At 38.6% G+C, this 14,158-nt stretch overlaps 1 protein-coding gene across 1 annotated transcript in view; it reads left to right on the forward strand.

Annotated features, from left to right (window-relative positions):
• RELN (reelin) overlaps positions 1-14,158 on the forward strand; it is a 265,985-nt gene that overhangs the window by 159,476 nt on the left and 92,351 nt on the right. Inside the window, exons 13-19 of the mRNA XM_018068188.2 lie at positions 257-369; positions 1,863-2,071; positions 4,540-4,668; positions 5,803-5,912; positions 8,749-8,815; positions 9,765-9,998; positions 10,621-10,782. Of these exons, the coding sequence (XP_017923677.2) occupies positions 257-369; positions 1,863-2,071; positions 4,540-4,668; positions 5,803-5,912; positions 8,749-8,815; positions 9,765-9,998; positions 10,621-10,782 (1,024 nt within the window). The remainder of the gene's footprint in view (positions 1-256; positions 370-1,862; positions 2,072-4,539; positions 4,669-5,802; positions 5,913-8,748; positions 8,816-9,764; positions 9,999-10,620; positions 10,783-14,158) is intronic.

Here is a 14,158-nt window from a genome sequence, read left to right on the forward strand (position 1 = left end):
TTTTTTGATAAGCTGATTAAAAGAGGTACTTGAGGTTTTCATAATCGTCAACCCCCTTGATCTCTGGCATGGTGTATCTGATCAAATAATTCCTATACACTGTGTCTGTAGGGCTGGTGTTCTTTTGTTTCAGATCCTAAGTTAAATAGCATCTGATTTTAATTATTTTCATAATTATGGCTGCATAATATGATTCCACTTTCCAATAATGAGAGCTTCAATTAATTTTTTTCTCACTCAAATGTGTTTTGTACAGGAGGAACTTGTGATTCTGGAGAATCCCATGAAAATGATGTCATACTTTATGCCAAGATTGAAGGCAGGAGGGAACACATACCTCTTGATACCCTGACCTATGCTGCTTACAAGGTAAATCATCATAAACAAAGCAGGTGGATGGGATAGATATCATTATCTTTTCAATACTGTGTGTTGAATTCCTCAGGGACACTCAAACATGACCTTCCCAAGTACATAAATCATGTGCAGATCTGGGAGCAGTCTGGTGCCTTTGCAGCACAGCTCTGCAGTTATTGCTGGTTATTCCAGCCCCAAGCAGGATTGCAGTGTTGGCTGGGGATGGGGTGACAGGAAACAAGCCATGGGCAAAAGTTGTCAGTTATCAGCTGAAAACTTCAATGATAATGTCTCCTCACAAATGATTGCTCCTGTCTCCACCCAAGCTCCTACTAGTCGCAGTGATGTGGGCATGGGCATGGACTCAGCCATGGGAGGCAGCATCTCCTCTGCTGACAGTGCAACCGCCTTCCAACCACGTCCACCACCCTGAGGCAGGACTATAAAGACCTTGAACTTGCTGTCAGGATCCTTCCTGTCTAGGGCAGGGAAACACTTAGACCATATCTATCCTGAGTAACCCAGCCCTGAGGTCTCCTTATTCTGCTGCTGTAAAATAGAAAGCAAAATCTGATATTTAATACATGTACACGTGGATGTTCCAGAGCTTGAAATGCAATATGCTTACAGAGTGTGAAGGAAATTTGTTGGTAAAGATGCAGCTGATTTCAAGCACAGGTCTGTGTGCATTTTTCCTGTAACCGTAGCATTCAGAAACCAAATATTTACAGTAGGATTTGGCCTGTGTTTGGTTGAGTCACTTGCATTGTTTCATTGTGTGTGGCTTCCCTCCTTGCCTGCTTCTGTGTGAAAGACAGGGTAGAACTTTTGTAAACGAAGGAAGCTGTAATTGTAAAATAATAAAAAATTAATTGGGGAACTTGGGGCGAGATAGGATCTGGAATTACACTGAATTCATTGTGGAAGTTTTTTTTTGAACAGGCAATTTTAAAGCTGACATCCTCTTTTGACATAATACAGTTCTAATTACATTGCTTTAGGACAAAGGCTAAGCTTTGTAAAGCAGTGCTTTCATATATTTCAGCAACATAACATCCTCTCCACATATGCCTGTGAACTCATGCTGTTACTCTATTCTCATGTATTCAGACTAGACATGCCACTACCTTGTGTTTGCTTCTGTGAGCTGTAAGGCTCCAGGACAAACATCATATTCTATTACCAGCTGAAGCTGACAATGTAAACTAGCATTTTTCAGAAGACAGAAGGGACAGTCTTTTCTACCGTGTCTTTACAAGCAGACAACCTGATCCCTCTAAGGTGATAAGTAGCACTGGTATCCAGAGTGTTAATACCTGTGCACATAATAGCAAATTATTTTAGTTGGGATCTTGTGTAGAAAAAAGTAGCTAAAAGAGTTAACAAAGTGAAGCAAGGAGAGAGAATAGCACATGTTTGGGTCAGCACAATTGAAGTTGCTTTTTTATTTTAAATGGTACCTTTTGACCTTTTTTAATTTATCTAAGCTTTATTTTCTTTTAAAGGTTCCGTCTTTGGTTTCTGTTGTCATTAATCCGGACCTTCAGACTCCTGCAACCAAGTTTTGCCTGAAGCAAAAGAGTCACCAAGGCCACAACAGGAATGTCTGGGCTGTGGATTACTTCCACGTCCTTCCGGTGCTCCCTTCCACAGTGACTCACATGATCCAATTTTCTATCAATTTGGGTTGTGGAACTTATCAACCTGGTAACAGGTACAACTGGAGAGATCATTCTTTTGATTTTCAGCTTTCTAGTATAATTTGCTTTATAAAATCTATATGAGAATTTGGAAATCTTTTTTCAGTAAGAAAGGATCCCATTAATAATGACAAATAGAAGCTGCTCAAAACCTAATGTTTCTCCTGATCTCCACAGGCCCAAATTTATGAATCTAATGTGCAATGAAGAGCCAATAAATAGCTTTCCAGGTCAAAACTGGTCCCCTATTCTGAAATATAGTCATGATTTCAGAGGGACTTTTTCTTCAGTTTCTAAGGAACATGAGATTGGCCTCTTAATACTGTGTAAGGGGGAAAATATTAAAGGCAGCAGCAGAAACCTACCCTGCTGACCTCTCAGATTACCGATGCCACAAGCATATCTAGTTCTTGTAAGACTGGTTATAAATGGCCCTCATCTTAACGACCATCAGTGTGAGGAGCTCACTGTCTGTAGATTGGCCACAGAACTCTTTTTGGCTTCACTTCTTCAGGACATTCAGTGTGAATTTTTCCATGAAGTGAAAGGGAAAGGGAAAGAAGGGAGTCACTTGCAGCTCTGCGTTTTATAGAGTCATAGAAATGTTTGTTGGAAGGGACCTTCACAGGTTTTCTAGTGAAACCTGCTGCTGCAGATGGGACTGTTACGAGCATAGGTCAGACATGGCTTTGCCTATCCATTACTTGAATGGATGGATACTGTGCTACATCTCTGAGTGACCTGCTCAAGTGAAAAAGTGTTTTCTAATGTCCAGTATAAAACTCTGAAGCAATGTCTGTATGGCCATTGTCCTTTCTACTGTGTCTGACACTACTGAGGAGAATTTGACACCAATTTCCTTGTGAGTGCCCTGTGCACCATCACAGGATGCTGCAGCTCACCCCTCCTTACCAGGCTGAGCAAGCTAGCTCCTCAGCCCATCCTAGCTTGATGCTCGAGGCCATGGACATCTTGCCTATCCTCTGCTCCAGCTCTCCAGTTTCTTAATAGCCTTCTTCAAATAGGGGACCCAAAACCAAACTGCCCACTTTCCCTCTTTCCTTATGTACGTGTGAGAATATTTATCTTGTTATTTTATGAGGATTAAGTTACTTTACATTTTCCAGAGTTGAGAGTTTAAAGTCAGAGACTGTAAGTGCTTTCACATCCATGTCCCATGGCATCTGGTTCCAACTGGAAAGAGCTGCATTAGCATTGACAGTTCCAGCATCCATGCAGGGTAACAGAATTCAAGGAGCAGCAAAATTCAAGGCATTGCACTTATATTTGATAGAAAGTGAAGGCAGCAACATTTTCCTATATGAAAAGTGAAAACTTTGCCTGTAAACACTCCTGGCCAGTAAACATGTTATATAAAGTCTCTGTCTTAGTTGGTTATCTGATGGAGAGTGGTATATACTTCAAAAGATTAATATTCTTCCTTCACTAAACTATTCCTGAAGAAGGGAACTTCTTCATAACAAAAGAAGTACTAGGTCACCATTTTCCCTATTTGTATTTCCCAAATACTGCAACATTTCACATCTCCTGGTCTACAGCATTATTCATAATGCTTTCATTACCGCAAATGTGAGAGACTCATACTGAATATATGCAGTAAATATGACCCTCCAAGGTATTGCTACAGTTAAATCTGAAATAAATTAGTCAAAACCTCTATAAACTGTTTTAGTACACACTTATAATATCACAGTGATGGTACATTTAAATAAAGTAATATTGTCAGCAAATTTCCATAAAAAGAAAAAGTCAGAATCCAATAATTTAATATTGAGGAGATGAATTATGATTTTTATAATGTTCCGCTGGCTTTACTTAAAATAAAACAGAATATTATAGCTAATTATATGGAGCAAATTACAAAAGTAATTCAGTAAAATACTAAAACTTTAATAAATCAAGCACTATATTACTTTTGCAAGGTCTTCAGAATGTAAAGCATCTAAGGATTTCCTTATACTTGTAGGCTGTAAACAATGTTGGGGGGGTTAAACCAGGAAAGAGCCAGCTGGTGCATGAATAGCTAGTGGTTTTTTGCCACCTTCTGCAGGTGTAATGGTTAGCAGTTGGCAGCTATAACTGTCCTGTGCTCACATGATGCTGCCTAGCTCTGATTAATCCAGATTTTCTCCTTATATCTGAAACTCTTTGAATCTGAAATATAAAAGTAAAGTCAGCTCATTTAACAGTAGTAGCATAAAAACACTGGTGCTCAAATAAGAGGTGTGTTTAGACAATCTATAGGCTATCCTTGAGGTTTTTAAACAGTCAGGTTTGTTTCATGTTTGTATTTTCAGGACTTTTTGTATTCAAAGTCTGCTTAAAATTATTTCATGTTTCCTAATCAGTTATTAGGAATAGCTGACTGAGTGGTTTCTTGGTGTTGGTACTTCTGCTATGAGATTATGCCAGGTAGCTTCATGGTGTCTTTCTCCTTCTTCTCCTTCAATGTGTTAACCAGCGTCAGCTTGGAGTTTTCAACCAACCATGGTCGCTCCTGGTCCCTGCTCCACACCGAGTGTTTGCCTGAGATATGTGCTGGGCCTCACCTCCCCCACAGCACCATCTATGCCTCTGAAAATTACAGCGGGTGAGTGTGTTCTCTGCAAAACTGAGATGCAAGATTAGAGAAGTGAATTATAGGTGACAGAAGAAAGCAGCAAAGCACACAACTCCATGTCATCTTTCTTTTTTTGACTGGCTGAGGACAGCAAGGAAAGAGTGTTCTGGGCTCCTTGGCTGCCCAGTAATTAAATTTGAAATGTATGGGGGTGCCTCTGTGGTATAATATTATTTTTTTGATGCTAAAGATAAATTACAAAAAAACCCACTTGTGGGCAGCACATTGGTAATGAGAAGAAAAGTTTTACTTTGTTAAAGGCACAGAGTTTTCTTCTTAGTCAGAGAAAACATCAGTCAAAGCCGTGTTTACATCCTCAGTCACCTTTACTCACTTGAAATCCCAGTACTGGGGTACTGTGAATGACATCCTCTGTACTTCTGCAGATAGAGGTTGTTGTTAGTGTCACTTTCTTTTATCGGCCCCTCTTAGTAAGTAAATCTCTCCTGTACTGTTCTCACTGAAAAATAAACTGTGGCATCTTGCTGCATAGCACAAAATCCGTGTCTATCCTTCTGTATCCTGACTACTACAGACTTCAGAGCAGCAGGTATGACTATGAGAAGAAAGTGTAGTTGAAGCATTGCTGTGATCTCATGACACCCCCCACCCCGCACCATTCCCGTACAGTTTTCATAGGAACCATTATCCCTGGTGTATGTGGGAAGTGTGGCCCCCATGGATAATGATGGCCCAGACCACAGCAGGCCAAATCCTCTGCACCACTTCTTACCCACAGAGGATTTCCACCAAACAGGGTTCAGTCATACTGAAAGGTTGCAATTTATGAGATACTCATTGTGATGGAGAAGCAAAGGAGGTTAAGGTCTTTGCTGACTTCATGCATTCCAATGGGGGAAAAATGGCTAGGTTTTATAAGATAATAATTATTATTCACATATTGTATGAAAATATCATGGGCCATGTTCTTCTTTTTTTATTTGTGTTTTCTAAAGCTGCCATAAATTCATCCTTCATTTGAATAGATTTTAAAATTAGAACATCTCACAAAGCTTCCAGTATACATAAACATATCTGCAAAACATACAGTTGCTTAACAACTATCAGTGTAAAATGCTAAAGCCTGTGTTATATGTATTTCAGGTGGAACCGAATAACTATTCCCCTTCCCAATGCTGCATTAACAAGTGACACCAGGATTCGATGGAGACAAACAGGACCAATCCTCGGAAATATGTGGGCAATCGATAATAGTTAGTATTCTTATCCATGATCATGACAAATCAGAAGAGTGAATTTTTTATATGCTGCTCTATGTAAACATATTTTCCACAATCATGAGCCAGTGAATTTACAGTTTATTAAATCCTTTTTCTGCTTATCTGCTCTTGGTAACGGGTACATTTTGAAGCTAGAGGGAAATTCTGCCATTTGAAAAGACAATAGCCTAGTAGATTACCTTTCTTTCTTTTAATTGAATGCTTTCCAGGAAAAGATATTGGTGGCAAGGGCTTAATGTAACATTTCCTCTGTCTGCTTAGTCCTAATTACATAATTAGATACTACACTGGCTATTAAGGACATGCACTGCACCAGCCTTAGCAGCAGGTACAGCATTTGGGACGTATTTTTCCTTCTGGATGTAGAAGACCACCTTCAAGCAACACCGCTATCAAAACAATGACAAAACTTTTACATTGTTTACAGTATCTTTGAGGAAAGTACCATCTATTTTAGGGAACTGTTCTTCTTTTAGGAAATTATTTTCCACATATCTTTTTTTAAAAGATTGGGAAGAACTAAGAGGAGCTTGTATTGATCCATATATTTATAAAACAATGCAGGAGATAACCAGGACCAGAATTAAAAGGAAATATTTTAAAGCACAGAAAAAGTATTTAGGAACACAGGATAAAATGTATGACAGGCAGAAATAAGCATGATCAAAAGGGCTAAGTATGAGAAAGTGCAATTTTTTTAGCTTGCTTGTTAGCCATAAATGATTTGGGACTAAATAAACTACATCCGGAATTTGTTTGGTTAGGTATGTGAAATATGTAATTTAGAGATTTACAGTGAGGTACAATAGTCTGTGAAATTTTGTAATGATTCCCAGTAGGGTTTGATATGGAGCCTGGGAATGGTAAATAGTTACATTTTGCAGAATTCTTAAAACAGATTTATGCCTAGTTTTGAAAAGAAAATCCTTGAAGCAGATAAGGTAGTGCCACAAAGGAAAGTTTGTCACTAAAAGTCATGAAAATTGTTCTCTTAATCATATTAATGGGAAGTAGCATCATCTTGACATCTAGATAGAGTATTAATGCTTGTCTTTAGAGATGAGATATACATCAAAAAGAAATTGAAATTAAGGGAAAATGTAGGTATGTAAACATAAAAGATGTCTGTGAGTATCTGCTAAGATGAGTTGCTACCAAAGAAAATGTAGACTTTAAGTGTTAGAGACACTCATGAGATTTTCACAGAAATGAGAAGATTAAATCAATCTAAGGATACAAATTCTTTACAACAGGACAAAACAAGATTCTGAAGATCATTGACAATTCATTTATCTGCACTACCTTTGCTGGTAGAACAAAATGGAATTCCATCAAAGGATGCTGTGTGCTCCAGTGTGTACCATGTCAAAAAAGGTTTTACAAAACCTCTACCTAAAAAGTACCTGCTCTGAATTTGAGGTGCAAAACCACGATATAGGAATCAAGTCTTAAAGATTAACATGTTTCTGAGGTTTTGAATGCCTCCTTTGTTAGATACTATGACACTCAAGCCTTACGCTGTATTGTAGGGAAAAAACCATAAATATTGGCAATCTACTCAAATTCTTGAAGAGAGGAAGGTTTTCAAGGATTCAGTACTCTGACTTTTAGCTTCACAACTGTCTCCTATGTGAATTAAGTTTTAAATGAAATCTGGAAGCTGGCCATCTTTCCGAAACACTGGAAAAATGCCAATTTCCATAAAGTTTTTTTATTTTGAATGACATCATTACATCTTTAACCCTTCTACTTTTACCACCCCCTCAAAAAGACCTCAAAATACACAAAGAAATCAAACAGACAGAACAGAATTTTTGCACCCTGAGAGGTGAGAAAATCTAGAAATCACATGAAATCTGATGAGGAGTTATAGGGAGTAGCTAACAGAGATTTAGCATGCGTCTGCCAGGGAGAGCTGATGCTGCCGTGATGGGCGACATCATGAAACCAGGAAATGGAATAAGTACTGCTTGTTATAGAATTGGTGGCTATTCCTTCCAAAAGTCACAATGCAAGTGGATAACCCAAGTAATAGGCAGTCTTCAACAGAAAAAGGGATGCTGCTCATGGTTAAGGCCTCTAATCATATTGTATTGAAATAATACTGCCCACAAGTTATGGCTTTTCTTTATAGTAGTGCAAGGGATTATACCAAGATTTGCTCATCTATCCATCATTCATATTTTTCACAATAAATCAACATTGTCAATTAGGAGTCATTGGAGGAAGATAAAGTAAAAGAGTAAAATAAGTCTGGTGTATTTTTGAGCCCATAGGATTTAGAATTTTATTCCATTTAAAATAATCAGTGAAAGAGTATGTATTTAACTATATTTAATAGTTACTTAAGACATATCAGGGCAGGTTCCAATTCCCATAAGTACAGTGAAGTTAAGTATGTACATTTCAATGAGAGAAGCAGTGAAACATTTTTAAAATCTACAAGACTGTCATTGGAATGTACCTGTATATATATATATTGGATTACATCTCCAAACTAAGATGAAGGGAAGGTAAGAAAGTGGTCAGTGCCTAACAGATCATCTGATCTCGTTTCACAGACTTAGAAAAACCAGGTACATTAATTAAAACAGCACTAATATCTCCAGCCTCAGATAGATATTACCCTTTAATTAATAAATTATCCCAGGCTATCCTTGACACACTCAAACACATTTTATCCTATTGTAGACCTTTTCCAGGCAGTGAGATTAAGATAAATACAATAACAGTATATTTTCTTGTATTTTTCATATTATGTTTATGACATAACATAACTCTTGATTTAACTGATTTCTGTTCTCTGCAGTTTATATTGGTCCATCTTGCCTTAAATTCTGCTCAGGTCGAGGACAGTGCACTAGAAATGGCTGCAAGTAAGTTTTATAATTCAGTACTTGTATTCAATTTCTGCCACATAGTTCACTCGGTGATGTGAAAGTTGAAGTGATTTTCATTTCAGTCCTTGCTCTTTTAGATGACTAAATATAAAACTAGCATAGCCCCCAGAATGCCTAAAGCTCACTGGAGAGCTAGAGATCAATCTTTCTAAACAGCAGCATGTTTAATACTTCTTTTTTATTATTTCTTTTTGCTAGAGAATCTAACTTCCAGTTCACTTTAAAATGGGCTACAGAGAACACTATTATGTTGGTGATGCATACTTTATACTGGTTTTAGAGGTGATTTGGAATTGTATCACTTTTATATTAAATGTTGGGAAATAATCAAATTTTTAATAGTTCTAATATCCCATAACCTAACATACCTCAAGGACAGAAGATCAGCACTCCACTTTTTTCTGGTAGTCTGGCATGTTAAAGGGGTTCCACTGTAAAAAGTAAAAAGGTGCTTACTCAAAACCGGTAAGCATATTCTAAATATTGGTGTAACTACTTTTAGGTATTAACAAGAGTGTGACCCATGTGGCATTCTGTTACTTAATTTTTTGTAGTCACACCTAACTGTCTACAGACAAAAGCAAATTCATCGTATTACGTATGAACAAGTGTAAATTATGTCAGCAGGTTTTTTGTTCCAAAAATGAATAAAAATATTTCTGCACTGTGTTATGTGTAGATTGGTGGTGTGTTCCTAACTATGTTTTTCTTAAATTATAAGAGGAAGTACTACTGAAAAGAAATCATTGGCTATGCACCACTTTACCTAAGTAAAGTTCAAGGAGCTTCTTGGGCCTTGTATTTTGAGAGGGACCTCGTAGACATCTTCAGTTCACGAACAACTGGAGCCAGTGTGTTGGTTTGACAACCAGCCGCTTGAAAAGATGGGTCATTAGTTACGCTCTTCAATCTTCCTCACCCCCAGGTGTGACCCCGGCTTTTCTGGGCCAGCGTGTGAGATGGCGTCGCAGACCTTTCCTATGTTCATCTCAGAGAGCTTCACCAGCTCCCGCCTCTCCTCCTACCACAGTTTTTACTCCATCCGAGGGGCCGAGGTCAGCTTTGGCTGCGGGGTCCTGGCCAGTGGCAAGGCCCTGGTCTTCAACAAGGACGGGAGGCGCCAGCTTATCACCTCCTTCCTCGACAGCTCCCAGTCCAGGTGAGAGGGAAAGAGGAGTAACGTGAGGCAAAGAAATTGGGGAGCCCCTCTCCTTCCAGCTACAACCTTCTGTATTATTAAGCTGATTGTTTTAGGAGGAAAAAAAGCTTTTAAAAGACTCCCAGTTCCATGTTCTAATGGCAGTTTCATAGATTTGCCTTTTTTCCTCCTGCTTTGTAAACAACAGAGCCCAAAACAGACTGCAGGGGAGTTATACAGCTTGGATGGAAAATATGAAATGTTAATATCAAACCTGAGTGTCAAAGCCAAGTGCTAATTAATTATTTATAGGTTGTGTTTATTTGACAGCTTGTGGCAACTGATTAGATCCATTCACTATCTCTCCCTCCCCTTCAGTGCCTAATAAATAATTAAATGCTGTAATGATTGGCATTTTTTTAACTATATGTGCCACATTGCATTACTTGACAATAAAAACAAATCACACGAACAAAACCCCATAACTGATATTTATCAAAATTTGCCCAGATTAAGAAGATCTGAAAATAACCTGGTTAGGGAAAAAAAAAAAACAAAAAACAAAAAACCAACAAAACCCCAAACCAACAAAAAACCAGTATGCAAACCATAGCCTACAAATACTTGTATAACTCTGATCCAGGTTCCTGCAGTTCACACTACGCCTGGGCAGCAAGTCAGTGCTGAGTACCTGCAAAGCACCCGACCAGCCCGGGGAAGGAGTACTGCTGCACTACTCCTATGACAACGGGATTACTTGGAAACTCCTGGAACACTACTCTTATCTCAACTACCACGAGCCAAGGTATGTGCATAACTATCATGAGGAGTGTTCTCTACGTGCAGTCACTGTAATGCAGAGACTAAAGTACATGGTGCAAGAGTGAGTGAAGACTTTCTATTGCACAGCAAAACTTACCACTGTTCCTTAAAATTTTGTAGTTGTTTTAGACAGTTTGTCGTTCTATAAAAATGAATGCATGGATTTAATGGCATTCAGGTCTCAGGTGATACAACAGAACAAGCTGAGGCAGTGTGGGATGAAGGATAGAAATGTACTTGAGGGAAATAGGGGCATGTCTCTTGCCACGGAAGCAGCCACTTGTAAAGAAAAATTAACATAAATTATTTGTAGCTTTGAAGCTATAGATACCTTCACTACACCATCCTCTGGGATTAGGAGTTTGCAGGCAGCACAGGACACCTCAGACAAAATCTGACTGTGAGGGTCTCTCCAGGTCTTCAGGGAAACTGCACCTGTGCCATTATGAAGGCAATTACATGACTTCATGGCTGTGCCTGTGCCTGTGGGTTGGGCTCAGTGCCCTGGGAGGATGACTGTCCCTGGGAATTGCACAAATCAAAAAGAAGTTAAACAAAGATCTCATCTCATCTAGTAGCAACTACATTCGGTGTAAGATTAGAGAGGAATGTATCTCGTGTATTTAGAGAAGGTATTCTTTACCGCTACATTTGTGAGACCACCCACCAATTTTAAGAGAGCAGTGCAAAATCAGAGGTCTCTATGAGCACACCTGTACTGAAAACTCCTGTGCTGGATCTGTGCAAACCCACTCAAACCTGACAGTATCCACCTTTAATTAGGAGGGTGCTCCTAATTAAAGTTGATGCTCTGCAAGGGGGCACAGGAGAGGTAGAACCAGCAGTGGCATCACAGGACTCATTCCAGAAAGTCCATTCCTGCCCAAGGGTGGCTTTGACCTGGGTATTGCCCCATGTCTACTTCTCTACCACTCCACTGAGTTCAAAGAAAACACCTGACTCAGCCCCAGGGGTGCAACTGTAAATAGCCTGCAAGTCACTTTATGTACTTATAACTTTCATTATTTATATTTATTGAGCTCAGGTCAATGCTCTTAAAAAAAAAAAATTAGATTTCCACATCTTTTCAATAACTCAGTACAAAACAGCAATATACAAAGTGTGGTTAAGAATATTCTGATGGAAAAACAGTTGTAACATTAAAACTATTTCCTGGGAGCTATAGGAAATATTCAAAAATCAGTGTCTGTATTTAGTAGAAGCATAGCATATATTTCAATTTCTGAAGTTTTAAATGTTTCCAAAGGAAAGATGCTACAAATGGGAACACTTATAAGTTTTCTTCAAATTTTCCTTTGCTTTCCTTTATTATAGTTGCATATATATTTTATGTGGCCATGTTCCTAATTCTTAGACTCAAGATTACATCTGTAGAAATTATATTTCCCTAAAGGTTTTTAATATATAGCACTATGAAATTTTTATAACAAAAAGGAAAATACACATTCCAGTGACTGATTTTAATGAAGTTTAAGATATAAATGTAATAAATTATATAAATGCCATAGACTTTTTTGCTTTTTGAGGTTAACTATGAAACACAATTTCCATTGTTCTGACAGGGCAAAGAACTAAGTACAATGTACACAGGTTAGAAAGGTTTTGCCATGGGATAGATATATAGTCCACTCTGGGTAGACAGAAAAATGACAGACATACAAACCTGAAGATAGATAATGCTGGCAATAATTATGATAAAGAACATGAAGAAAGCTTCGCCTTTTCATATTATGTTGTCTGAAAATATCAGCGTTTTTAGGAACGTAGATGGACTGCTGCAAAGTTTGGCAATCAGTCTGTATCCAGGAATTTAATTAGTCTTCAGTCATACAAAAAATAATTACACATTTAATGTTCTGCTGAAAAGGTGCATTTAATCTGCTAACATTTGACAGCTGCATTTTTCTTCTGAGCAGAACAGCGGTGGCTTTTCAATATTAGGTATGCGCATAGCTTGAAAGAATGAGATCAGAGCAAAGGTCTCCCAGCTGGTCTTTAAGAAATCTAATGGTGGCTGCTAATGTTAGTGGGCACACTTTTCTTCTCTGCAGCAGAAAAGTCATTAGCAGGAATTCCCCTCCCTCCCCATCTATCTCCAACAAATCAAAGCCAGATAGGAGTTGTTACAACTGCAGATGTAGCCGGGTTCTGCATACTAACATATGTGCCATACATGATGGTTTACACCTCCATTTTTAAATTGCATTAGCTTAATCCCCTGGGATGAGAAATTTATTTTAACGTGTGTTAAATATTTTAACACCTGATACATGTATCAGTGGTGTATGTCATGATTTAGGATTTTCTGTATATTACTGTCAGTGAGAATTAGTGTCCACGTGGGTGAGCTTATGAGAGTTAAGAGTGAAAGGAAGATGCAAGCATCAGAGGCAGCCACCTGAGGTGCAGCCATCAGAGGCAGCAGAGAAATATGTCCAGGATTATAGCAGAGCATTAGCTCATACAAGTGCCAAGTGCTTCACAGCACCCACTGGATACAGTGCTTCTCCTGGCCAGCATACCCGCTTCCCTCAGGTTCACATGGATGACAAAATCGTTGGTTCCTTTTAGCATCAGTAGCAATTTAGTGTCATTTGTGCCTCTAAAAATTAACCCAAAAGGTCATCAAGTTGCTTCTTATTGGAGAATCCTTGGTAGAAAAGAAGTCCTTGTAGTTTATTCATGTCAGAGAGCAATGAGGCTTGGTCTTTCTCCTGGAAGGGTACGAAGTCATTCAAGCAAGTTTGAGTGTAAAGGAAATGTATCCACCACACATAAAAAGTGTGTACAGTGCTGGTTCCATGCCACAGGCATACAGCAGCTGTCACCTCTGGCTGTCCCTAGACACTGCTCCCTCCAGGCTACGGAGAGCAGGAAGCTCCTAGAAATGCCAGGCAGGACTTCTTGAGCACTTCCCAACTATTTGGCCAAGCCATTTGATTTTTTTCTGGTTAATGAATTAACATATTCTTTTTTAAAATGAATGTAACATTAAATAGCAGTATTATAAATTTACTGTTTACAAGGACAGTGTAGCAAGACACTATTAAGGGTGTGGTTTTGCACTAAGAGCAACACAGGCACAAGACTCTTTCGTGTGCAGAGAATAAAACATTACAACAGGCAGCTAATAAAGCCTTAAGTCTAAAAAATATGAAGCTAAAAAATAAAAAGATGCTTCCAGTTTACCCAATTTATCATTTTATACACATTTCCTCTAAGAGAGAAAGAAGAATATCAGCTACATGATGAACTTGCCGAAAACCCTTTTGCCAGCAAGTAATTGTACCCCAATGGAGACAAATGTCCCTGTTGCCAGTCTGTCTCACAGTTGACAT

The sequence above is a fragment of the Manacus vitellinus genome, unplaced genomic scaffold (genome assembly GCF_001715985.3).
Source record: "Manacus vitellinus isolate BGI_N305 unplaced genomic scaffold, ASM171598v3 scaffold_13_pilon, whole genome shotgun sequence".
Classification (NCBI taxonomy): domain Eukaryota; kingdom Metazoa; phylum Chordata; class Aves; order Passeriformes; family Pipridae; genus Manacus; species Manacus vitellinus.